Consider the following 27,995-nt stretch of genomic DNA (forward strand, 5'->3'; position numbering starts at 1 on the left):
GAGTGAAGTTTGCTCTCCTCCAGTCTTCAGAAACCTCTCCCAACTGTCATGACCATTCAAAGACAAACGAGAGTGGCCTTACAATATCAACCAGCAACCTCAGCACTCACGGGTACTACCTGTCAGGCCTCACAGACTTAAGTACATCCAGTTTGTTTACACGCTTCCTAACCCGGCCTCTTTCACCAAGGTTGTCTAGCTTTTTCCAGAATTTCCCTTTGGTCTCAGGGGTATGGGATTCCTTAAGGCCAGTCTTATCAATAAAGACCAAGACAAGGAAGACAAGAACGTCAGCCTTTTCCATGGCATTTGTCTAAAGTTCCCCCCAGCCCCATTCAGCAGGGCAGGGGGAACACCACCACCTTTTTCCCCTACTCTTCCTTTTGCTGTTACATAGTTGTAGAATCCTTTCTTCTTGCCCTTCACATCCCTTGCCACATTCAACTCCAGACATGCTCTGGCTTTCATAATCCTATCCCTGCAAGATCAGAAAGCAACTCTATGCTCCTTTTGGGTCATCTGTCCCTGCTTCCACCTCTTCTACACTTCCTGTTTGGGCTCAGTTAGCAGCTCCTTGCTCATCCATGCAGGTCTCCTAGCACCTGTGCTTGACTTTCTACTTGTCAGGATGTACCTTTCTCTAGGTCTTCCATGCAGGCCTTCCATGCAGAGACAAGACAATCCCCCAGAGAAACACCTTCAATAGCAGTCAGTCAGCTCACATCTATTTGAACTTTGCAGTGAACACTTTTCCAAAACAACAACAAAAAAACTCTGCTAGGGAAAAGCTTTTTCAATCATATTGATATGAAATCAACACCAAAGTAACAATACACATTACTGTTCATGAAGCGTTTTCTTTCTGAGCATCCTATATAGTTTTCCTGGGTAACACTGATCTACATTGTGCTTGCTGGTGTTTTGTTATAAGCTCGTTATTGTTTTTTCACAGCTTAATTATACCTTACAGGTGCCTTTGCAACTGGCTTTGACCCACTGTTTAAATGAAGTAGCTACAAAAAGTAGCCGTTAGAGGAAAGTGCTTTACAGAAATCAGCCAGGCACTCCGCTGCTGGGAAATAAAGCAGCTACTTTACGTGTCTTAAGACGGGAATCTTACTCATCAAATGTTGAACAAAAATAGCTACAGTGTTTAGGCCTCCAACAGCTTTAAGTGATGGCTTTAAAATAATATAGTAAAAGCAAGGTAAATCAGGATCCATGCAACTTTTATTTTAATAATTAGACAAATACAGGAAAGTTTGCAATAATTATCAAAAAAGTATCTTATCAAGAACTGGAAAGGTATTTAAAAAACATTCACATTCAATTCAGGTTATGTACAAACCAGTGTTTGTAAAAAAGGAAACAGCAAATGCTTTGATGTAAAAGATTCCGTTCTAGTTCATGTTTCAGCATTCCCAATGAGCAAGTTACCACTGAGATGCAATCACAGTGCAGACACGTTCCACAGTCTATTAGACTCATTTCAACAGCATCGTTGCCAAATGTTTTGTTGTTGGTTTTTTTTAATAAAGCATTTTGAGAAGTTTTGTCATACAGTACCATCCAGCCAAAATGTACTCCTGCATATTTAATTCTTGGCTGCACTAGTGGCAGAACAGTTGGCATCTACAGGGCCAGAGTAAATCTGCAGTTCTATAGGTAAGAAAGATATCTATATATCCAAGAAGCACCAGTCTCCTAAGCCTGAAATAGTCAGGGTCTGCTTTGTACGTTGATATCAGCCATTTTTAGTGGAGCACAGCCCTTGATTATTTGGCTCGAAGTCATCATCTACCCAGTCAGAACAATTCTGAACATGTTGCAGTATCACATGTGCACCTTCAAGACTCACCTCACAAAGATGATGTCTGAATTTGAGTGCCACTCAAATAGCCATACATTGATATGACAGCATCATACCCCTCTGCTATAAGACCGGCTTCCAGGAATCTCTCCTCTTTGCTCTGGATTAAATCCCTCAACAGGGGTAAAAAAAAAAAAAAAAAAAAAAGAAAAAACAAAAAAAAAACCCCAGAGAGAAATGAAAGTGGCTGGTTTTTAGGCAAATCTCTGACTTGGCATTATATTTTCTTATTTATTTGAAGCTTAGCCAAAAAAGGAGACTGATCATTGATGTAAGTTGAAAGGGAAGAGAAAGCTATCACGAAACACAGTTTCAAAGTATGAATACTGAAACAGCCACACAACAATGACCAGTGAGTCTGTCTGGGCCCAAAAGAGATGAATCTAGTGCTAGGGTTACACAATAGTTCTTTCTGAGCTACAGTCTAACGTGTTGTCATTAACATACTAATTTAATAATAATGAAATCTCTCAAAAATACAGACTACATATCAGAAGTCTTTCAGTTATACCAAGCTAACCAAGATGAAATGGTTCATGATCTCAAATTAGATCAGTGTTTCAAGACAAAGGAGAGAAAAGTGACGCAACCTTCACACTTATGTAGCAACAACCCAAATGCAAACAAAAACTATTTTCAACTGAACCATATGGACCCAAGTACTGAGACGATCTTTAGTTGCAAGATCTCATTTGGAACATAAGCTACCATGACTTGGCATAAGAAGGGAAATTATAAAACCTCATCTGGTTTTTGAAGGTGTAGGTAAGACTTGGTAATAAGCAGTGTAATTTAATATATATTGGCCTGGGCTTGAAAAGCAATTTCCCTTCTGAATTTATTTTGAGATTCAAATACATAAAATTAGTTTCTGTGATTATACATTTCATAGTCTCCACCACCGTAACTCCACACTAGCTCAGAAATTAAAACTTCAGGATAGCAGAAGCAGCTCTGGGGAGTGGAAGACCAGCAATTTAGTGTTCGAAGATTCTGAGCTCTTCCTTGCGTTGTATATCCAACACCCATTCAAGTTTGTGGAAAGGTTTTTGTGCATTTCTATAAGATACTAAAGCAAATCTTAGTGGAGCTACTGCTCCCATGGTGCATATTTGAGCCAAAAAACCCAACAATAAAGATGACGGCTGCATTTGAATAACAACTCTTAACTGAGAGTCAGATGAGCAAACACATGCTAGTGATGCCAACTCTTAGCAAACCTTTTCTATATAATGAAACAATAGTTACGATACCCAATAAAACACACAAGGAAATTTTCTTAGATACAATGCTCATGAAAGGAACAAGTTACATTAGTATAAAACCAACTCAAAGTCTTGTAAAAAAACCCAACCAACTAATCTGTTTTAAGTCAGGCTTCATTGCAGCAAAATAGGGAACGGTGATTTAAGCTAGAAAACATGAGCAAGTTTGACTTGAAAAGTCAGTGTAAGCAATTTTGGTATGGTTAGTTTATTAATGCTATCCATCACAAATCAGCACATGAATGAGATGAATAAAAGTACTTTAGAGAAGATAAGACAATATATTTTATGAAAATGTAAACGCTAACATACAGTTAGCAAGTCATACTGGAAGAGAGACAGATGTTTCTAAGGACAATCAATGTGAGCCTTTCTTGGTTTTAAAACAGATGCATACATCACAGCCTTTCTTCCTTTATTTGGGCTGATGGTTGGTGAGCATCTGTGATGTCTCAGTCCTCTGAATCTATAGGCACCAAAACAAAGCCCCAGAAAAAAAGGTGAAAGGAGCTTGTGTCAGGATTTTGACAGTTGTTCTACTTGGCAAGGACTCCAGTATCAAGATGCAAGTAAAATGGAATGCCCGTCAATAGTATCCACTCCCTCTGCTTCCCTCAAAAAAAATATTATTTGTACAGAGTAAGAGCCTAAGGCAAAAACAACTTCATCTCACACAAGTCTCATTTCCAAGTAATTATTCATAAATTAGTTCTTTCAAATGAAGAAGAAAACTGAGTGTAGCAGTTTTAAGGTTTGAATTGATTCTTTCTCCTGTAAGAAGTTAAAAATCCCATCTCTTCAGTGATTTTGAGTTATCTTTCATTTCTCCAGTCTTCAGTTCCTCATGGGGGAGGTAATTTAAGTGAAGAGGACCACCAATTTTGCTCCTTGGTAACATTAAGTAATATCTCACTTAAGTATCCTTACCAGCAAAGACACTGGACACATACAGAAAAAAAAATAAAATATCCCTGCCCAACCTGAGGTGTTAGATGGTCAAGTGACCAATACTTCAGGTCAACAGAACTGTAAACCAGATTTTTCAAGATGAAAAATTTCAGTGATGCATCGGAAGTGCTACCAGTAGCACTTTGGCTTCTAGATCTGACAAGCTAAATTCCATCTGGGATTGCTGCAAATGCCTATTTATTTCAATAGAAGGAACACACACCAGCAACGCAGTCCATGCTGTTAGTGACTACTCTCAAACACAGAGTTTTAAATGGTGTTCTAGCAAAATGATTTGCAAGAGCACAAAGAGTTTGTGAAATCTGAAATTGCTTTTTAATGTAGTTTATTAACCTTTCAGAATCTAAGATCCAAATTAGAACCTTATGATCCACTAATGCCAAATAATTCAGTCCAAGTAGCTACATAAACTGGAGCAGGTGTACAGAAGATGCACTCCATGCTTGAGGATACAAAGTATTAAAACGGAGAAGAGGTTCTAGTTCCAGTGTGGGGGGGGAAAAAAAAGCTTTTAAATTTACTAAACCAAGCACACTCAGGCACAGAGTCTACGAAGTGGTGGAACACTCTTAGAGTGACAGTACTTTCTCCCTTTGTCGAATTGCTACAAAGTCCTTTCTCATTACACAGAGCAGAGTCAGGACTCCACTGTCAAAAAAACCACTGCTGAAGAAGTCTGACTTGGGTTCTCTCTCTTCAAGCGGTTACAGGGACAAGTTCCATGTGATTTGTCAGCTTCCTCTGTTAGCATCAAGGAAGTCCCGAGCACCCTTAGTGCTGTGAAAGTAATCAGCCTGTGGTAAGAGATCACATTGCTGGTGGAAGCATTAGCAATTTTCACAGGTGGTCCTTACCAGAGATATGTATATCAGATTACCTCTGATATAATAGCACCTGGTTTAGACGCGCCATCAGGAAAGAAGCCACTTTCACACAGGAAAATTCATATGGTGCCCAGTGCAGCAGTTGTCTCAGGAAAAAAACAACCAACCATCATCAGAGGAAGTTGTAATCATTCAGGCTTGGAATCTTGAGTATTAAACTTCAGTCTCAGTTGAGAACTGAGGGAAAAACATCTTTCCTCCTCCCAGATTTGCTACAAATATTCATACCAGCATCAAGTGTGCTAGATATAAAACTGATGGAATGCTAGCTGGTCCATAAAAGGTTGCACCAAGTTATCTGTAGCAAAGTAAAAAACTAGCCCAAACGTTATGGAGATTGGAAGAGCTGGTAAGGCCTTCTTGAAGATGGCAAGAAGCAGAAGTGTAAGGCACAGACCCTGAGGGGAAGAAAAAGAAAAAAAACCAAAAAACATAAGGAGAAATTAGGGAACTCTGACAAGCAAAAGATTATATACAAAAACAATAATCCCACAGAAATACAAGATACAGTTCATGCCTTCCTAAACTAAAGGCTTAAAACTATACAGCCAATGAAGACCCCAGCTAAAGCTCTCACCAGTTTTCAGTCTGGCCACCAAATAAAACAAATTCCAAAGGAAAAAAGTGTAGCAGTTATGACTTTGTCCCTGATGAAAAACAGAAACTGTCCTTATTATAATATTATACTCACAATTAATATGGCTACAAAACATGCTAAAGTTGTATTCCAGTCCCCACTTGCTGTTGCAGAGGCTTTGCCAACAAGGACACTGTAGAAAATGAAGTCTCCTAAACCTAGCTTTACTCCTCCTGCAAAAGTGAATACATGGCAGCATTAAGTATCAGGCAGTCTAGTAACATTATCTATCAGTAATTGTCAGAAAATAATACAGATGTTAAGTATCAACAAGACTTGTTAATAAGAACATTATTTAAAAAAAAATAAATAGTACTGTTCCTGAATCAAGTGATAAACTCTTGTGAAACAAGATGGCTTAGGAACATTACACCACTCAATTCATCCTATAATTAGAATTTTTCTATATTCCTAGTCTCCTGTACATACGCATGCAATATATAAAACTCAGATATTTGTCATTCTATTTGTTGGGAGGTGTCCACTGTTGGTTGCCATGTCATATTCAACAGAATACTGAAGTATAATGCCATTAAACTGGCCAGGGGAGGGGGAAAACAAGTAAAGTCCCTTGCAGATTATGTTTTATTTACCAGTTAGAACCTATACCCAGCAAAATATTCCACTGCTCTTCCAATTTTCCAACAGAATTCTTACTAAGGTAGGTCTAAAAAGCATATCACAGAGCCAAAATCCCAACATACTTAGCCCAAAATGTGAGGTTTAGGAAAGCACATGAGTAAATCTTATTCTTTTAAATAGTAATTACTACCTTAGCAACAACTCTGGGAGCACAAAATTCAATTATTTCTGCAAACAAAATAATGAGATTTCCAGAACACCAGTTCACTTTCTGAGCTTTTAGTCTGAGATATTGGCAGAGGCCAACATCAGGTCACCAGCTGTTTTCATTTGTCCTACTGTTTACTTTGTCATCTGATTACAGTCCAGCCCCAAACTCACTTCAGAGTTTTAAGAGGAACTCGGAGCATCAAAACAGAGGTGTATACCTGGTTGATCACTGAGAAGGGGAAAAAAGGGGAGGGAGGGGAAAAAGCCTTTTTCAGCAGACCTCCCAATCTATGATCTAGAACAGTGCCTTCATGAAAAGCTCTTGAGCACTGAACCACCCTGAACTGCTGAAACAAAACTTGGATGCTTGCTTTCAGCATGACAGAACAATAAGCAAAGGCAACTGCCCGATAACTCCTTCCGCACAAGTGCACACTCCAAATTTCCACTAAGCCACTCCAAACTTCTAGTAAGCTAACACTGGCTGACAAGTCCAACTGGATCACTGCACATCTGTTGTTACTGTTCACTTCAGGAATACAGAAGGGAAAAAATTATTTAGTCTGGCCAGACAAGAGTTTTAGTTGACCAGTTAACTAACTAAAATAGCCCAATTCCTAACATTTTTGCACCTTAATGTTATTTTCCTAAGCTGTAGAAATGAAAATGGATTTGCAACAAACTCTGGATTTGGAATTTTCAGGACAAAGTAAATTCTAAAATTGTTCCTTAAAAATACAGAGACTTCTGCTTTAACAGAGGAACACCTGAGAATCAGAGGAAGCAGTTGCACCTGCTAAATATGGAAGCATCACATGGGGAGAGCAGTTTATTAGACAGGCAGACCTTAATTTATTTAGAGCTTTGCAAATCTAATTAATAGCAGCTTAAACTCCAACTGGAAATCGTGAGTCTGTTAAAACAGGTATCTGAGTATTGATGTCATATGCTCTCCAATGATACTGTACTTCAGCAAGATGCTGGAGAAAAACAAGCAAACCCATGGCATTCTGCATTCATTTCAGTCTCCAATTAGGTTTTAAACATTGCTTTCTACAGAATGGATTACAGTAGTTTAATCTTAAGGCAAAAAACGACAATGACTGCACTTATAGGGCCTAAAAGCCCTAAAAGCCTTCTAAAAGACAGAAGCGAATGCAACTGACTGGATAATGGTCTGAAAGCAGCTTGTGCTATTGAAGCTTTGAGTCTGTATATCAAACTGAAGGGAATTTGGCCAATGTTACTCACTCCTGCAGCAAAACCAAAAGTGACCAAAAAGTAACCACCTATTTTTGACGAGGCATGTCAGTATCGATCATGAGCAAGAGCAGCTCTTCAGATTGCTATTAGCTCACGGCATACTATATCTGTGCAGTTAGGATGACCAGACTATCTAGCTTCAGATTTACTAAGTCTTTCAGACACAGTACTCCATACTCACGTTCTTCAGGGTCTTCACTTGTTTGAGAGTTACTGGGTAGAGCCTGAACAGCAGCACGCGATTCAGGCGTTGATTCAATGGGTCCTATTCTATTATCCCTTTGCTGTTGCCATTCCTGACTAAAGCCACCATCATCTGCTTCAGCATCTTCATTCTGAGTCTGGTTTGCTGGAGCTCAAAAGAAGAAAAGCATTTAAGACCTCCTTCAAAAATGCGCCTTCGAAAACATGACAATCTCCCCACATGTCAGATCATAGAAGAGTGAGGAAAAAAAAGAGGTATTCCATAATACTTAGCAGCATCTAACATTGGCACACACTATTACAACACATTCTCACTTAGGTTTTTAATACTTATTTAAACAAGCAGGAGTCAAGGTGCACTCTGCAGTCACAGCATCTACATGTTGCACTCAAGTGGCAGTATTCTGGAGGACTTTGAACAGTGGAAGTTTTGTGGCAGAATTTAAAGATCACAGTTTAAGGAATAAACTCTCATCTAGTATTTCATTAGCTTCTTTAGTCAACAATGGCAGTCTAATTTTCCAGTAAAATAGAAAGCTTTACCGAACATTACGTATACGTACACCCTTTCAAGCATGTTAAAATCTGAAACTGTGCTCTGCTTGAATAATACAGTTAAACAAACAAACCCTATGTTTTTAAACACTAGCTGCATAGCCAAGAGGGCCAGAGACATTTCTGTTTAATACAAATATGAGTGATATAAATCACCAACATTACATATGTATATATATGTTCATATATATATATGTTGATGATAAATTATATCATTAACATTATACTATATCATGCTGATATTTGACAAGCAATTGAGCTCAGTCAATAGTTATCTATTGACAGTCATTTCACCACCAACATCCTGGATCCCAGAAAAATGAATGCAAGACCATTGACTCCACAGTAAGCAAGCAATTTTTGAAGTCTTGACAGACTCATCATTCCTAATAAGGCCTCCATGCTTTCGCTCTTCTACAGGAACCAGGACACTTAAAACGCTAAAACCCAAGTATCTATAAACACACCCTCTAAAAAAATAACAGCTATAAAGGCCTGTCAAAGAAAAACTCACCTTGTTTATCATAAGCGGAGCTTTTGGAAGCTTTCCGTTGGGCTTCTGGGTCTTCCTCAGCCATGTTCACTAGCCATATCATTGTTGCTATTCAAAAACAAAACCAAACAGAAACCGCATAGCTAATCATACCTTTAGATGTGTGCAATTCTGAGATAGTGTTGGCATCAATCCGTTCTTTTTTTTTTTTTTTAAATAAGTTATTTGATACAACTATCTTTCCCAACAGGCTTGTCATTAAAGCACAGTAGTATCTGGAACACAGCCAGTACCAGCTACGACACACGTTTACAGAATTTGGTGAATAAAAGTTTTATCCCTACTAGAAGCTGAAAAAAACGGCAATGGCAGTTGACAGAGAAATTGCTTCTATACAAGGATGACTCTGAAAATCTGATTCAATTATTTCTTTACTTTTTTCCACTAATCATTATGTTATCTGCACATAAAAAGGTCTATTCAGGCTGGTACTGAGGTACTTCAATTCAGAGGTAGTATCTGCATCAAAATTAATTGTTCTCTGCCTCCACAGTCACAAAAAACCTCTCTAATCTGTTGTCACACTTACAATGGTGTATTTTAAACCAAGTTTGTGGTTTCTCAGCTTTAACTTCTCCTCCCACAAAACAGGCAACGATAAGCAGTATCAGTAAAACACAGCAGGTGACAGAAGAAACCCTTCCCCTTTCTCCACTGTAAAAGCATCCAGCCTACAGCACACTTCCTGCTTCCAAATACAGGCCTTTCTTGAGCACCAGTAGCATAACTGCTTACAAATAACCTATTGCACTGATTACCCATATGATTACAACTAGCAACATGGAACTTCAGAAACTGGAATTATGTACTAATTGATACACAGGTCGTAACAGCAATTTCCATTCATTAGGTTATTTTTCACAACTACAGGGAGAAACAACATATCAAAAGAGACGAGCCCTGGAGAAAATAGTTCTATAAATGAGTCTTCCTGGCAATTTCTCTCTTTCCTTCCACTAACACACATTTAAGCTATTTAAGCACTGATAGTTGATAAATATTTTCTTTATTTCTTATTGGAAACAAGCCTTTGAACAGGCTTAATTCACAGCCTAATGGTATACTTCTTCAGCCAAAAGAAGGTATATTACCATTTTTCCTGTTCATACTTTGTAACAAAACATGCTGGGTTTTATCTCAAAAGATCTTAGACAGAAGATGTTCCACATTTTTGAGTCAACAGCAAAATGAAAACTGAAGCCCAAGTGAGCAGACTAAGAATTCCAGCTGACAAGCATTATGTTAAAACACAGAAAAATGAAAAAACACTTCAGCTGAGTGTGTGACTGTAAGTTTAAAGTATTTCATAAAATGTACTTACATGAGTAAATAAGTGCTGGGAAGAGAGTTTCATTTCTCTCTTGAGCCGTTTCAACTAGCATACGAAGAGGACCTTTAGGACACAGGACCGCAACCAAATCTGAAAGGAAGAGCAAACAGATCTTACAGCACTGCAGACAATTTTTTTTCCTGTAACACTTGCAGAGACTGGTTAAGACAAAATGTTACCCTGAACACAGACTTCTGAGCGAGCTGTTGTCCGTAAGTCAGTATCCTACAGGAATACTTTTTAATACTCTCAGTTACGCAACCTATTTCACACATTACTGTAACATGTATACAAATTTCAAAAACGTGATGTGCCTCACCTAAGGTATTATGCAACTGCAAATGTATTTGTGTATGTTGATTTGCAAGTTGAAAGCAAATAATTCATGACAGATACTATTCAACTAACATCTTGGAAATACCCAAGCTTGCTTTCTATTATCAAAGCTTTTCTTAACCCAAGTTTAATGCTAAAACAAATTTTAAAATAACAGGTAAGTGAGGCTTACATAACTTCTATGAAGTATGCATGACTGCCAATCTATTCCCACTTAAAGAAGAAAAAAGTGAATGTGCACATGAAGAGGAAAAACAGGTTTATTAAGCACTGCAGAAAAATGCTGTGTTTGCATAGATTTGAGAGGTGCTCAAAGCATATTTAGCATAAGAACAGAACAGCAGCTTTTTGTTGCTTCCCTCAATTCTTGCGGATGACCAATATATGAAACTGGATGAATAAGTAAAAGTTAACTGAAAAGCAATCATTTACAAAATAGGATGACTGTACAAGTTACTTATACAGATCAAAGCACAACATTAAGAAAAACTGAACCGTCAGATGCTCCATTTGTGTTCTCACCTGAATGTTGATGGTTTGTTAATAAAATTTGCAACTCCACAACCAACCTCCACTACTTTTCCCTTGTCTTGCATATTTGGACAAAAAGCTGTAACGTTTACATATTAACCCTGCTACTACATTTTGCAGTTGTCCACCCACTGTATGCCTTTAAATTAATTTGAAAGAAAATCTGACACCAAAAGAAACAACTTACTTGTCAGGAGCTGTATGTTGCAACAGAGCAGACCTTCTGCACCTGAGCTAACTGCCCTAGCACCATTGCTGCTCCCACTCAAAGAATTCTTAGTGTGGGGTCACAGGCTTTGAAGCTTACTTCCCCTTTACTCAAAACAACCACGTTATGGTCCTGGAATATGACTGGAAAAGTAACTTTGTTTTGCAATCACTGAATGAAGGCTGAATGCTTGGAATACTTGGGTTTGTTCCAGTCATACCAAGGGTGGAAATGGGAGAGGGGGTGGGAAAGTTTTCTTCACGTGCCTTACAATCTATGAGCATACACGAGGGACATTTTTCCTCCGTCTGAAGGAAAAGGGCACCTAAGTAGTACACCGACCTACCAGAACTAATCAGATCTTATTAACCCCCGAACTTCTACAACTGGACAGATTCTCACTCTTTATCATTATCAGTGACATTCAGAGTATACAAACATTACACTGACATGCTTCGAAAAAAATTCAAGTTATGAGCACATCTTCACGGATACACTTGACTGTAACGTTTTAATTATGTTTGAGTAACTGGATTTTAGTCTTGGCTGGGAACTAAATCAGTATTTGGGATAGAGAGTGATTCTTTTGCCAAAAGTGTGCAGTGCCCTCTAAAGCTTTATGGAAAAACTACATCTAGGCATCTCAGTCATCATTCTGAAAAAGTGTAATATGCAATAATTCAAATGAATTTTCTTTTTATTAAAAAAAAAGAAATTAAGGAAATAAATCTCACAACTATATCCTTCTAAATGTAAAATGACTTTGAGCAATGAAAACTGCCTCTTATCCTTTTTTGCTCCCTTCCCATTATATTATTAGGCATGGATCAGGGTGTTGTTGCGATGTCCACAAATTTGAGCAATTCACAAGTTGACCAGATCTATACCTACACAGGACTGTACCCAAATGACAAACTCCTAAATTCTGAACATACAATAATTTCCAAGGATTCCTGGGGAAAATGAAAAGCCAGAAGCTCTCCACGTTCATAGAAGAGATCAAAACAACAAAAAAGTCTCTTATCTCCTACTGTCTTGAATAACTTCAGTTCTCCTCCCCAAAGAATCTATGAAGTCCAGAAAACTTGAAGGAAGATAGGCGTCACAGTCACACAAGGCCCTCAACTGCAGGAGGCCAATCTTGGTTTAAATCATGATCTTATTTCTGAAGTCTGTAATCACCTTATGTACTACTTTGGATGATACCCCTACACACACATACTTTTTATTCTTTTGACGTCTAGTCAGACAAACAGAAAAGTCAGGGAATAGAAGAAATTCACACCATAATACCTGTCACCATGCCTTGCTGCAGACCTTACCATACACTGAAATGACAGCCAGGATAAGCCATGCAGTCCATTCCGGAAGGTACTTGATGAACACCAAGGCCATGAGAGCACTTATCATAATGAGATATGCCTGCTGGAGCCGAAGTGGACCCTTCCAATGAATACAAATCATTCCCACAACACCAAAGTTCCAGATCATGAGTGCCACTGTAATGTAGTCCATGGCAACGTTGTATGTCTTAAAAACCTCACTAAAAAAAAAAAAGAAAAGAAAAGAATATGGGCTGAATTTGCTTAAAACAATGGAAACAAGTTACAGATGAAGGCTTCAGTATATATATATATATATTTTTTTTTATTTTCACATTCAATGTATTGGCACAAATGTAAAATTCCATCCCCAATTAGTACTTCACTATTCTTCACAAAGGAGATAATTTTACCATTGTTTGATTCACACCAACTTTTCCACTTTCCTGAAAATTTTCATTACCATTCTATTTCCTTCTATTATATACACAATGTATAATTGGTTACAAACCTTCTTCTCATTGGACCTCTGCTAAAGGAAGCCAGCACTGCTGTGAGGCAGCAGGGACAGATGAAGGAAAGCAGAGTGTCAGGAAAGCCTTCGTTCCCTCTATCTACACATGCTCATGGAAGACTGCCAACTCCAATCTAAACCCAAACGAATTGAGCCCAACAACCCGTCTCCATGTAGCCTGTTTTGCAGTTGTGCAGCACATGTTGCCTTGCATTTCAAAAGTCACTATTAAGGTTAGAGAAAATACTGACCAAAAAAGGCACCACAGATCACTTTTGCCAAAATTAGTGACTGAGGGAACACTATTTTCTCCCCCTGGAGACCAAATGAAATAGATACACTTCTTTGAAGAACCTTAAGTGGTACAAAAATATACAGTATAGTAATTTCATGGCATAACTCCAGTTACAAACCCTGATCAGGTTGCTCTTAGACCAGGGGTCCTGAAACTACGGCCCGCGGGCCGGATACAGCCCCCCAGGGTCCTCAATCCGGCCCCCGGTATTTACAGAACACCCCCCGCCCCTCCCCCGCCGGGGGTTGCGGGAGGGAAACCAAGCACCCGCAGATGGCTGCCTGCCACTTCATCTGCACGCCGGCCCCCTGCTTAAAAAGTTTGAGGACCCCTGCTTTAGACAATACTGAGTATTATGTATACCTTTTCTTGATATATGGATAAAAGCCTGTTTCCAAATCTGAAAAGAAAACCACTGAATTTATTTTGGTGAGAAAGTAGATTCTTCTCAGCTGATTCCTTTCTGCCACTCCCATGCAAGCCATCTTTGCATATAGAGAACACCACCAAAGCCATGACATAAACAACTGCCCTTGAGTCATACGGCTATGAAAGTTACCATAAGATATATTAGCAGAATAAACTACCCTGTAGAAAATAGCTTGTTCTAGTGATGCATTAACTTCTGTACAATATCAGATACACTATAAACCCATAAATGTATTTTATGTGTACTCTACAAGCCTATAAAAAACTAAAAAGCTTCGTTGCAATAGCTTACTCATTATTATTCCTCTTAAGATTCAAAGGCTAGCTCTAAAATAAATACATACACAAAGTGATACATGAAAAGCAGCATATTAATGCTTTGGTTCACTTACCCCAGGTAGATGAATGAGAAAAAGAAAAGCAGCAAAAGAGAAGAAATTATAAGCCAGCCGTGGATCACCTAGAAAAGAAGATATCAATACAGATTATTTTTTTTGTTACTTTAAAGTTAGTATCCACTTAATGCCTTTAAGGTTATTTTCCTTTTTGATTAAAGCAAGAAAATTATATTCAGATATCTCTTTGGTTGTTGCTAAATTCATAACTAGTCTACACACGTTACTGTATTTCAATTTACACTTATGAATTTTAAGTGATTTGTGGTCTTTCAGTAAAGGTTCTATACAATGAAAGCTACTGTTTGTCTATTTTTAGGCCATTCTGGTAACAGTGGCACTACAACACAGCCACAAGCATCCAGCATTAACACAGACAGAAAACATGATTCATTTCTACGCAATTAAAAAGCCTGCTCCAATTCCAAATCATTTTCAGAATAGTTATAGAATGATGGAATACAGAAATACCTTCAGTGCTTATCTGCTAAAACTCAGAATTAGCGTGTCATTGATGAATGACTATATAAAACTTCTATATTGTCTATCAACCATCTATAGACATAATCCCTAATTTTGACACCAGAGCAGATATACATGCCCAACAATTTAACAAGCAACAGTTCAGGGTTATACTCAGTGGGACACGCATAGACTTAAACTTGGAAATGACAGGTGCTCAGACTTTATACTGACAAAAGTGCGTACCACTCTTGTATATTACTGTGCAAAATTAAAAATTAAGATTGAAGACGCCTGTAACTTTGGTAGTCTCTAAGAATGAAATACATATTTGTCAAATTCCCAGCAGAGAATCTTATATAGAAAACCAGACCGAATATTGCAAGTAGATAACCAGTCAGAAGCAATAATCTAGACATTCAAACTGCATAAAAAAAATCCTGCTTCGAGTAGACAAGTTGAGTGGAAAATTAACTGGTTAAATTAGCTATATACGTACACCAGATCAACATGTTCAGAAACCTTTTAGAAACTGTGTTATCCATTTCTCTTCTTCTGAAAGATGTGTAGCGGAATGCATCTGACATTACAGTTTTAAAATTATTTTGAAATTTAATATACAAGTAAAGCCCATATGCACAGACTAAAGGAATCACATTTACATGAGGCAACTAGGATTTGCCAGCAAATTGAGAATCTAGCTATTACAGTCAGTAATTTAGTATATTTAGTCTAACACTAAATTTTTCATCAGCAGTTTTAAAACTCTCACCAATTTTTTGAAACATTTATTCTCCTCCTTCATAATGTCTGTCTTTCAAAACAAGTTCAAATTTGACCTAAAAACCTAATAAAACTTGTCATTTAACTTGTTAATCTAACAGATCGGCTTTCCATATTTGCTAGTGTATTCTCAAAAAGACTTAAGAATTTCCCACATGCAATAAGCATGGTGCCTGTGAAGATGCTGCAGGAAAACTACCGAAGTATCCCAGTTGGTCAAACTGTCACTACTCATAGCAAGTGGGGGGAAAAAAACATACTAAAGCTGAAAACTGACAGGTACCCGAAACAGAATCTAAATTTCAAACAACTTTTAAAGCTACCTATATATCTAAGAAGTGACTTAGCAAGAGTAATTTTACTTCTCTGTAAAACTAGTTGAAACCATTTTAAGAAAATGGCAAAGCAAGCTGTGTCATTTCTTTTAATAACATGACTTCTATCTGTAGTTGTATTTGTCGTATAACCTCTTAAACTTTCTTACCACTTCAGAAAGTAATGTGAATTCTAATGTTTCATTCTAGTGAAGAGTAAAATGCTAACAATTTCAAACACCAAGGTCACAGTTCAGTAAATGTTTACACACACTTTGCATAACTACTGTCGACAGTCCTAAGGGAGGTAGTTTCAAGAGTTGACCTAAGTTGGCATTTGACACACAGATTATTAATATTTTTTCAATTCTCAGTATGTATCTCATTTGCTATATAATTTTCCACATCACTTGCCTCTCTTTCATATTTTCCAAAGCACATAAGTTTTGGCCAGTGTTTTCCTAGCAGGATACCATGACAGATTTGTTGCCTTCTAATTAAAGAATTTTCATTCTTCATTTGACAACAGCTTCAACACTAATCGACTGCTGGTACAGAGTTGGCTTTGCCTGCTACAACTTGAATAAAAACTAATGACTGCAGAATTCAGATAATTAAAATGAGCTACAGCAGCCAGATTTGGTTAGGCAGACTAAAACAATGAAGAAAGTAGAGAATAATAAAATACGTTAAAAAGAAAAGCTAGTCAGATATAATCACCTTTGAAGATACTGTTTCTGGTTAGATTGAAGAGGTAAAAGGAGGACCATGCTTAACTCATCACATACAGGAGAAACAAAGGAAACTAACAGCAGTAAAGTTGAAACAGTATTTCCTTTCTTCAAAGGAGTTTTCAGACAAGTCTTGTGAAGATATGAAAATTACCACTACTAGCTGGAGGCCTAACATTCTTTAATTGTAAGTTCCATTCCCAGTAATCTACACTACATTCTACACATAGAACTGCATGTAAAATAGAAATCAATGAACAGGTAACTACATTGTACAGCATTCTGGTATAAGAGCATAGAAATACTCTTAGCGATTCTAAGTTATTTATTTTAATTAGGACAAAAATATCATTACAGTGAATTTCTGTTGTCTAATCATTCTCATTTTTTAGTACAATTATTTTTGTACTAAAGAACATGCCCTGCTTTGTAAGGTCAAGAAGGAAGCCAGAAATGTGAAAAGCTTAGTAAAAACTAGTCAATGCCTTCAGCATCTGAAGAAAACCAACTGGCTGCCAAGGAACGTAGCTGAAGTACACCAGTTATTTGACTTCATTATAATGAACAGAATTGCCAATTTCAGAAGTTTGTCAGTTCAGATTTAACACCACACTGAGATAAAAGAGAAGGTCCATACTTTAAAAAACACTATTCCAAGCTGTATGCAGATTCAGGCAAAAATCATTTCCTCAGTTGCTCCACAGATAATTTGTAAAGGGGTTTCACCCACAGCCATAAGTCCAAAACCATTTTTCCCTCTTGAAAACAAAATAAAGCGGAGCAAAGCTTTGGACCAGTGCATGGATACCACTGCCTGTTTTACAACTATGAAACAGATTCAAGGTTCCAGCTGCACACTGGGAACTTCTATTAGGCCGAGCCTAATGGTTCATTAAGACCAAAAGACAACCAGGAATTTCAATGAAAAATTCCTCCCAGACAGGTGACATTGCAATTATTTATGCTAAACCTGGACTTGGCTAGATTAAATCATTATACAATTGAAGTCTTTTAGAGAAGAACCTTAGAGTCTTTGTGTTCTTTGTAAGGATATTGCCTGGCGTGTATAGCCATACACACATCACGCTGTTGGGAGACTTCTATACTGGAGGGAGGGTGGGGACAGGGGAGCCCTTGAAAAGTCCCTGAAGTCCTGAACAGATTTCAAATTGTAGGACCAGGTCTGTCCTTTGTAGTTCTTGACCACAGGAAGATTTCAGTACATGGACACTTCACAGCAACAGGAAGCAATGCCACCCTAATTCTAATTGACAAAACAGCCAGCAGTGTTAGCACTAGCCCTTTGCCTCCCCACTGTGTCAAAGGAAGGGAAGCCACAATACTGGAACAGTGAACTGAATCACCAATTCTGTTATTTTTTTCTCAATCATCCTTCATAACCCTTCATTTTGTTCCATTCTTGAGAATCTGTACTAATAAATAAAACTAGCACAATCACTCAAGTCAATTATATTTATACTCACCTTGTAGCACCTGTATTTGTAAAGCACAACCAGGAGTATGGTCATGACAATGATAACGCTGATCATGATAGCTGCGTTGAGAATTGAATTCAGGGCTCTCTGTCCTACTGTCTCTGTCTCTTCTGTGAAAGGAGTGTAGATGCTACAACAACAAAGAATCAACTGAAATGCCACTGAATGCACAGATGTTGCTGATATGAGGCCAACATCAAATGAAATTGCAGTAATCTTTCAATTCAGAGCTGTAAAAGCAACAGCTATTTCCTACTTAGGCAAAATTTGAAAGGCAGCATAGTATTGTATTAGGTAAACTTTAATTAGTTAAAAAAATTCTTTAGAAGACTTGCCTTTCCTACATTCTCAGATCACTGCTATTTTCTACTTTGTAAAACAAACAAAAACCAGAACTGTCTGATACAATTACTCACATGCTATTGATCATGAGACTATTACCACCACTAGACCTTTATAAGCACACCATCTAGTGGAATCACAGCGAAAGGTTCCGCGGTGTTTTCAACAAAACAATGTATGGGCTCAACTCTCTTTTTCTTAAAGAAACAACCTTTCAAAAAAAAAAAAAAAACAAAAACTTGAGGAAAAAACCCATTCATTAAGGAGAAGAGGGAGGAAGGGGGAAGAAAACACCATAAATAAAATCTCGAGAAAAATAATTGTTTGATCAACAACTTTGACAGTGAAAAAGAACTTTGTGTTTTATTGAAACATTTTATGACATGCTTATATCATACAAACATTTCAAAGCCAAACACATTGTGAATAATTTTGTCTAAACGTTTTCACAGTGGAACATTTAGACTGATCTGCTGCAGGTCCTGACAGGCCCAGTGTTCTTCCTTTGCCTCCTTTCTCTCAAACCAGCTTTCACTGAGATAGCTGTTTTTCAGAAACATTAATATTTTAGGGGGGGTGGGGGTGGGGGGGAAGTCTATGCAGGAAATCTGCCAGGAAAGTTTGAAACTGCAACAGAAGTGAACCTCATAGAGCTATCTTCTTCCTGCATTTTTATTCCTTTACCAAACAGCATAGGCAAACCAGAACTTGGCACGTATGTTACCTCATTTAAATGAGTAGGTTTTTTTCCTTTTCCAAAATCTTTGTATTCTAGTAGATTACAACTGAAATGGCTGTGGCTCAGGATTGAGTTTATTTTATAAATACCACAGGGCAAGACTAAGAATTAAAATGAGGACTAGGATTTGAATCAAGTAGTAACCACTGAGATATTATCCCAACTGGTCACCAGACAGACAACAAATGCCAACAGTACCACAAATACAGATTCTGGTTTCTGGGAGGAATAAAACAAAACCACCTTTGAGCTGGTGGAGGGGAGGCAAGAGGGAGTTCACTGCTAGAATTAGACTCCTGAAGAAATGGAAATTAAAGAAAATTATCTAAGTAAGGCCATTGAAAAGATAGGGGAAAAAATTAATACATACAGCTGTCCATCCTTGCGTGTATAAAAGCTGACAGACTTGATGGTTGCAACAACGACCACCATGCAAAGTGTGACAGGTACAAACAACATAATCACATGTTTTGCTCCATATTTCAGTGTCAGCTCTTCATCTTCTTCTTCATCTTGTTCCACCACTTGCTGAACGTTGTTTTGTGGCTGCCCGTTGGTCTCAGACTCGGGATTGTCATTTCTTCTGCGCTCACTATTATCATGGCGACGTCTTTCGCTGTTGTCATTCTGTAATACATAAAAAATAGTTTCCTCAGCAATTATCCACAATCATATCCTTGTACACTTAGCTAAAGATGATCTTGAGGGGTAAATGTGTAAGGTAGTATTTACTGTCAAGAACACTTGCCACAGCAAGGACTTAAACAGTAGTAATTAATTGCATCATGTAGTTATCAGAAGATTGGGAATGCAGGGTTATGTTAGAAGCATTTATATTAAAAACAGCAGCAACTGAAAGTAGGCTGGTTATATCTAACTGCCTATGCTGCCTTTCCTTTAAACAGAATTTTAAAAGCTGAATAAAGACAGACGGCTTTTTCCCTTGGTCCAATACAAGGGTGCATGACAGTAGATTACTCATAGCTAGACAATGAGTTATAGCTGTTCCTAGAAATAATGCCAAACAGACATTTATGATCCTAACTCCACGAAAATTCCAAGAAAAATTCTATTTTCTTTATTATGTTACTCCCACCACAGTACATAATTATTGTATATTAAAATGGAGTTTTGTGAGGTATTGTGTTCCCACTTTTTTAGTGAGAAGAACACAGAAATAGTGATAAAACTCAGGTAATTCTCAGTCTTTATACTGAGATTTGATCCCAAAGTTTTAGCTTGATGAGCTAAGTGTGCAGATTCTTTTCCTCCTTTCCCAAGGATACCCCTGCCACATCTTTTCACTGACATGGAAGAAATTCCACCACTCTTGTCAACAAATATGAAAAGCCTCCTAGCCTTCCTGATACTGCTACACAAAACATCAAAGGTTTAATTTAAACACAAGGACAGAAGTAAACTTTCAATGGGAATTAAGATTAACCAACCACAAGCAAAAGCAAAAGCAAAACCTGGGAACAGCACTTACAAGTAACTGGTCAGGCCTGCACTACTCCTGGTGTCACTACTCCTTTTGCCCTCTCTCCAAGAAGCCCCGTCAGCATGGGGCATTCAGCCTTTTCTATGTTGTGTGCACACACAGAGAAAACAACAGGAGAGTGAGCTACGTTTTACTTGTTCTGGACTACAGAGAAACAAAACCATTTTATGTCTACAAGTCACTCTAAACAAGGCCTAAAATGCAACAGTTTATACAGACTACTTTTTTTACTGTATTACTGTGTCCAAAGTCAATGCTGTTCTGTTCCCATTCCCTCCACTCAAGATGTTTAACAGAGAAGTAACACAAAGATTTTTTGATTCCTTAGAAGATTTATCCCATTTCTTCAGGTTTATCTCATTTACAAACAGTTCTGTTTGAGTAAGTGTGCTAAAGCATTTTTAGATTAAAATGTACAATAAACTGAAGGAAAATGCCTTTTGCAATATGTTTAAAATATTACTCAGTTTTAGTAAAATTACTCTAGACATAAGATAGGACATTGAAAATAACCTAATGAAATTCTGCCTAAGTACTCTTGTGCATGTAATTTTTTTCCTTAAACACGCAGTGCTGAAGTCTCATTACCCGTTCTTAACAGCATTTCCAAACATAACTGCTGACCTGTATCTCATTAACGCACTGCAGTTTTTTGATAAATCAACAGTAATTTTGGAGATCCTTTACACAGAATTTTCCCAGCCCCACCCTCAGAAAAGATGTTAAGTATACACTCAGGAACTCATAGCGGGGTTTTCAAAAGCACTTGAGTGATTAAGGAGTACAAGATCCTGGACTTCGAACTGCAAACACTGACACTGCTAAAACCTTGGTTGAAGCTTTACAACTTCCCCAACTCATGAAAAACTTGCTTTTACAAAATATTACAAAGTAACAACATACACTTAATGCTTTGCCTATTTACTCCTTTTTTGTGGTATCCTTAGGAGCAAGCTCAAGCAGGATATCAGGAACTGCACTCTGAGAAAATTTGATTTATTTTTCAAAAAGAAATCTGAATATAAGGGGAGAAAAAAATAATCTAAAATTGTCTTAATCAAACAACTAAAACTAGCAGGCAACCAGATATTTAGAATTAAGGTTTTAACCTTAATTTGAATTTAGTATGTCCTGACAACTTAAAGTATGTCCTGAAAAAAAATTTAAATTCAATATTATTTCTTAAAAAATAGAAGATTCATTATAAATCATTTGGCATTTTGCATAAAGTGCTCACATATAATTATTGAAAGACAGAAACATGAATATGGGAGAATGCAAATAGAGATCACATTGAATCATTCTGAAATGCTGGCTGCAACTGAACCTCTTTCTGTACAGATTATGGCTCAAATGTAACATTTTTCACTTTGACTCCATTTCTCTCAGTCTAAACAGGACAACAATATGCTTACCTTTCTAAATAAACTGCCTAAGATGATCATAAGTAACACTACATTGGAGATGATCAGAGCCTTGGAACGCTTCACAAGTTAAGTAGACCTAGTATTTAGGTTTCTGCACAATTGTAGAATACATATTCACAGAATATTTGCACATATTGGGGAATAACTGCTCTTTCTCTCTTGTAACAGCAAACCTGCATGAGAGACCACTTACCCTATCTTAGGCACAGAAATATAAAAAGTAAACCAAAAAGCTACAGCTTTGCAAAGCAAACACAAAAACAGCCAAAGGAAAGCCTGACTAACTAGCACACCCCTACAAAAAACTGGAAAATCAAACAAAGAAAAAACTGAAGGAATTAGACAACTGTGCCATTTTATTCCCTTCATCAGTTAGGAACACAGACACAACCACAAAATGCCTTTACATACTAAAACACAGCACATTAAAACCAGATCAGAATGAGTTATTCTCTCATTTGTTGTTATAACCAGAAAAAAAGTCGTCCTTTCAGGCTACTAAAGTTAGCTCAATGTGACACACATGTGCCCCACTGCTTAAAAGAACAAAGTGCACTCATATCCTACCTGATGAGTATTAAACAGAGCAGAGGCCATGGACTCTTGCTGAAGTGGAAGCAAAGGAACAGACTCTTCACTTTCCTCAGACATAGTTAAAAGTGAAAATTCTGAAGCTAAAAAGTCAGTAACACCTGTTGTAACACCGTAAGCAAATGTAAGTTACGCACCCACTCTCAGATGAATAAACAATATCAAAACAAATGATAGGGGTTGGTTTTTTTCCTATCAGGAAAACAGTTAATAGCAAACCCAGAGCAATGCCCCTGAACCAAGAAATGAAAACCCAGCATATTTGATAAGAAGTTTTTATTTATTAAACCCGTATTAATATATCAGGAATAAACTGCCTTGCCTGACAGTGGGCACAGACTTTATTAGCTCTCACATACACCCTTTATGTTTAAAGGTCATTATACAGTGACAGATATTGAAGACTGAGCTGAGCTCTTGGCGTGTGACTGGAAGAAGAGATGACAAATTATAATGCTTTGTGATTTCACAGGCTGTTGGCCACAGAAGCAAGATATACTTAAGCAGGAAAGGATTTTTGTGTGGATGTGTGTAGGGGAGAAAAAACATTACAACTAAGTATTGAAACTACACGTAGAGTTACACTTACACATGGAAAGAAAAAGCAAAAGTAGTAGTTACTCATCAATATAGTCTGTTAGTGAGAAGAAAATAGAACCATCCATTCATACCATCGCTGGGCAGGAGCATCAGCAAGTTATCTGTAAGGATGGTGAGCACACAGCTTACTGCTGAGCTCTGCCTTTTTAACCTGGCAAAAGCGTTCAACAGAAGTTTATCTCTTACCTGTCCAAGATTAAAAGAAACCCTTTTAATTCCCTCTGAAGTAAATGCACAAAGGATGCAGTACAAAAGTTTCCACTTTTCTATTTTTATTACCAGTTTCTATAATCAGTAGGGTCTTAGGTCAGATTGACCTTCTTAATTTAAAAATAAATTTTCAAACGTTTTATATTTTTACTGATATAGCAGGATGCTGATCTGAGATAAAGACAAGGATTTTTCAAAATTCTACTTAAAACCGCTGGATTGTATAAAACAGAGCAGTGAATAAAATATTCTCTTGAATCGCTGCCATAAACATGGCTACAAGTGGCCCAGCCTCACAGGAGCATTTCCATGTTACAAGGAAACCTGATATTCAAGAGCTATAGCAGAGCAGGAACAAAGAACTGAGCATGACAAATCCAGGAGCCTGAGCACCACACCCAAGTAGATAATCTAAACTTGGTTTTACCAAAATATGTGCAGTACAATTAGTACAGTTTTAGCCACAAGTATGCACTTAGGTCTTTCAAAGCCATCATATAAAACTTCTACGGTTTGAATTCTGCCCCACCCCACCCCAAAAAAAAAAAAACACCCAACCTGACAGCACCTTGACAATTATTCACAAGTAAGACAACACAGTGCTGCCCCTCCTGCATAGATACAGCCCACCAGCAGTAGCAACAACAAAACTGAGGCTTCTGGCTCTACCTAGGCTAAAATTAACACTGTGACCAAGAAACCTGTGGATCAAGCAGACCACTGCCAGGCTAGATCAAGAGAAGTCACCAAATCCTCTAAAGGCCAATGTTTGACATTGGAGGGTCCCACCCCATTTTCTTATTTTTCTGAAGGGCTTTGTCACTCCAACACCACTTTAAACTAGGGGAAATCTTATTTCTATATAAAAACGAGTTTAGAACATCAGATATTTTACAGAATATTTCTTTCTGCTCTGCATATCACCACAATAGTCCAGATAGAGAAAAATTAACCCTCACAAACAAATTTCTGAATAGAGTTCTGAACTGTATTTTCATCTACATTCATTATTCCTCCTGATTTAACTGCTACCATGCTGTAAAATTGTTTGTTACGTACAGTGTTGCTGAGGTGGTTATCAGGGAAGTTTTCTGTCAGCTGCCCATGCTGAAACTGGGGTAAATGCGCAGACAGTTCTGTCATTGAGGCTGTCCTCTGGAAATCACTTATTTCTACACAAAATGGATCTTTCTTCTTGAGATGCTGAAAGGAAAAAGATGTGTAAAAAGCCTCTGTTCTTACATGACCAGGTTCTCCATCCCCTCCCTACCCCAATTTTTTAAGTTCACACAGACCAAAACCAACCATTTTCTATCTATAATGTACTGCTGAACTGTATCTGTGACTAAGAGATCATAATAGGGATTTCCCAGCATAAAAATAAGAGCATCAAGGCATTATCAAATTAGTTCATCAGCTACAGAAGCCAGAAACAATTAAATCAAAACAATTCTCCATTCCTTCTTGTGCAATGAGAAGCACTGCATGCTTGCTTAGAGCGCAATTTGTTTTTATCTCAGCAGAGTACACTTGCTTCAAGTTGCTTGGTTCTGAATTGCTGATAAGCTCACGGGGAATCTTCAAGCAAGGATGACTGAGTGACACTTGATCATTTAGCATCTGGATATATCTTTAATACTGTAACGCCCTAAAGGGGACCTAGAGCTACACAAAACAGTATTTCAGCTGAGCCTCAAGAACTAGTGTTAGGGTTTATATATCAGCTAAATGTGAATAAACGTGCTGTAGGCTTGTAACAGCTTTATACATTCTTCCACAAGAAAGTCACATGCTAACATTTTCCTATGCAAACACGATTAAACCATGTGCTCCGTAACAGAGGAGGATAAAGCAATACATAGGAAAGAGGAAGAAGGGTGATGTAAATACATAAAGTTTTAAAAAAATAATAATTTTAAGAAACAATGAATAGGCTTCAATAAATTACTGGCTTGGTTACACAAACCATAAGGAAGTGAATAAACCACTGCACCAAGAAGGGTGGAGTGCCAGCCCCGACTTCCATCCCAAGTGGTTCCTGCTCCTACTTTGTGCCAACTCCAGCACTCATCAGTCCTCTTTGCAGATTTTACCCACTAAAATGGAAGAAAACAAATCCAGGAAAAAAAAATACGAGTATTTTCCTGCTGTTTTCATATACTCAACCAATGTATGGAGGGATCTCAAAAAGCTCTCACAAAGGACGACATCACAAACCATGGCCTCTCACTTTTGGCAGCAGCAAGCCTCAAGTGCTGCAAGACTGCATCTTACTTAAAGAAGGAATTAAGCCCACTTTCATAAATACTAAGATGCAGAAGCTGTTTCTCTACTCATAGATAAATGCATATCTTACAAGACTAGTACATAATGCTTACTAACTTAATCAGGGATATAGCTTACACTAAAAAGCCATTCGCAAGCAACGTCAATTCAGCAAGTCCAGTGGAAGCATGCAAAATTTTGGGGAAAAAAAAAAGACAACATAGTATGCACTACAATGGCTCTCTTCCACATTTGTAATTAAAAATAAAGCACATCTAACTTAAAATATAACAAAATGTAAGATTAAAGGACAAAATGGTCATTATGCTGCTTTTACTTTTAAAGTTTTTGCTCTAATTCTTTAGTTGGGCTACAGAATATAAACAATGTTATTTTAAGACCGCTACTGGTAAAAATTCTCAATTACAGACAGGGTCATGACAGAGGAAAAAGTTGAGTATTTTTATCCAAATGTGGAGCATACTCACCTTTTTTCTCATCTGAGATGAGATTTTTCGTGTAGCAACATATCAAAATTTTAATTAAATGACTGGGGGAGGAACCCTAAACAAAACACTAACCTGTAAAATTGTATTTAAAGACTGATAAAGAAAACCACCACAAAGTCATCAAACAACAAGCAGCTACTGGAGAGCAGAGAGAAACCGAAGACAGGGAGGAGTAACTGACAGAAGAGCTGCACTGAAGCCTGAATGACAGTGTCTAACAGGCCTCAAAACATACGGTTTGTTAGAACAATTCCTTTTGAAAGCTCAAGAGCTCAGAAAATAAATTCAGGGCACCCTCCCAGACAAGTTCATTTTCTGTTATTCAATAGATGAACACTGCCGAGTTTGAAATATAACGGCAAATGAACAAAATATAGGAACGAACTGTGCGTTAAACAGACACAAATTAAACGCTTGCTTCTTTTACCTGAAAAGGAACTCGCCAAAACATTTTTCTAACGAAGCTAACGTTAAAATAGCCTGTCTAAAAAAGCTCTCCCTTACTTCCTTTGACTTTCCTTAGTAAGAACAGTAGCGACAACTGTAGCTTTCAGGCGTTTGCATTTAGCCTAGCAGGTGGAAGTAACACTCAAGTAAACTCTTACATTCTCTCTACTTCACAGAGCGCCCCGCCGCCACCCAGCAGACACCGCCTGCTCAGCCCGCGCTTCGCCTCCTCAGCCAGCGACGAGCAGCCGCCACCGCCTCACCGGGCAGCGCCCGAGCCCTCGGCTCGCCCTCAGCCCCGCCGCCGCCCGGGCCGCGCGCCCCCCCGGCCGTGGCGAGCGGCGAGGACGGGCAGGCCCCCCGCGCGTGGGGCAGGCCCCTCTCGGTGTCACCAGCCCCCCGGGCCCGGTGCAGCCTCACCGGCCGCGGCCCCGCTTCGGCCAGGAGAGCGGCCAGGGGTGCCGCCCCAGCCCGCGGGCGTGTGGCACAGGGCTCGCGCGAACAGCGGCCCCGGCCGCCCCCAAGCCGCCGGCCCAGCCACCTCCCCGCGGCCCCTAACGCCGGCGCCCGGCCTGCGGCGCGCCCCCGGCCGCCGCTCCGGCTGGCGCAGCGCGCCCGCCGCACACGCTGCCCGGGCCGGGCCGGCGGGCGACGGGCACCCACCCCTCGCGCCCGGCGGCGGCGCGCCCGTGACCGCCCCGGCTCCCCCCGCCGCCAGACGGACCTGCTGGGCGCCCCTCCGCGGGCTCCACCACCGGCTCCTGGCCGCCCCGCAGCCCCGCCCCGCTCGCTTCCGGCCCGCGCCCCGCCCCCCGTCGCACCTCACTTCCGGGGGACGCCGCGCCGGGCCGAGCCCGCAGAGCGCCGGCAGGGTCCCGGCCGCGGGGCGGCACAGGCACCCACCGGCACCAAGCGGCGTTTCTGAAAGAAAAAGCTGAAAGGTGCCGTTAGGCAGCGGCACGGACCCCCCGCAACGGGGTGGTGCGGGAACAAGTCGCCGGTGCAGAGGGGGCAGCCGCGCGAGGGGCGCGCAGGTGGTCCGGCGAGCCCGGGAAGGGGCGCTGCCACGAAACGGAGGGGTAGGAGGAGAAAACACGTCCTGGTTGTTCTGAATTCCAGCCACATATAAGGCAGCCACCCTGTCTTCAAACGGTCCCGCAAAAAAGCGTTACGATAACTGCTTGAAGGGATCCGTCTTTGCATTTTGAGACAGAAGCAGTAACACT

At 39.1% G+C, this 27,995-nt stretch overlaps 1 protein-coding gene across 8 annotated transcripts; it reads right to left on the minus strand.

Moving 5' to 3' along the window:
• Positions 1-1,212: 1,212 nt before the first annotated feature.
• Positions 1,213-27,561, minus strand: PSEN1 (presenilin 1). Of its 8 annotated transcripts, none has more exons than XM_037394352.1 (12): positions 25,542-26,264; positions 24,608-24,751; positions 22,715-22,753; positions 19,590-19,846; positions 18,127-18,268; positions 14,350-14,417; positions 12,720-12,940; positions 10,314-10,412; positions 8,954-9,040; positions 7,862-8,029; positions 5,680-5,798; positions 1,213-5,386 (listed from the first exon to the last, which is right to left on the minus strand). In XM_037394352.1, the coding sequence occupies exons 1-12, from the start codon at positions 25,572-25,574 to the stop codon at positions 5,231-5,233; spliced, it is 1,533 nt and encodes a 510-aa protein (XP_037250249.1). In that variant the 5' UTR covers positions 25,575-26,264; the 3' UTR covers positions 1,213-5,230. The 8 variants fall into 8 exon arrangements, with proteins under 8 accessions (XP_037250249.1, XP_037250248.1, XP_037250254.1 ...); XM_037394351.1 differs by having other exon boundaries at positions 7,862-8,035; XM_037394354.1 differs by lacking the exon at positions 25,542-26,264 and adding an exon at positions 27,494-27,561 and having other exon boundaries at positions 5,231-5,386; positions 7,862-8,035.
• Positions 27,562-27,995: the final 434 nt, after the last annotated feature.

The sequence above is a fragment of the Falco rusticolus genome, chromosome 7 (genome assembly GCF_015220075.1).
Source record: "Falco rusticolus isolate bFalRus1 chromosome 7, bFalRus1.pri, whole genome shotgun sequence".
Lineage (NCBI taxonomy): Eukaryota > Metazoa > Chordata > Aves > Falconiformes > Falconidae > Falco > Falco rusticolus.

What these genes read in the sequence shown, in the direction of transcription:
- PSEN1 (XM_037394351.1), bottom strand. Translation starts at nt 25,574, where the DNA reads ATGGAAGTCGGGGCTGGCACTCCACCCTTCTTG. An exon ending in CTCTGTTTAATACTCATCAG is followed by an intron (nt 19,847 to 22,714) that starts GTAGGATATGAG and finishes TATGTATTACAG; the next exon opens with AATGACAACAGCGAAAGACG. An exon ending in TTCTCATTCATCTACCTGGG is followed by an intron (nt 12,941 to 14,349) that starts GTAAGTGAACCA and finishes TTTTTTTTTTAG; the next exon opens with TGAGGTTTTTAAGACATACA.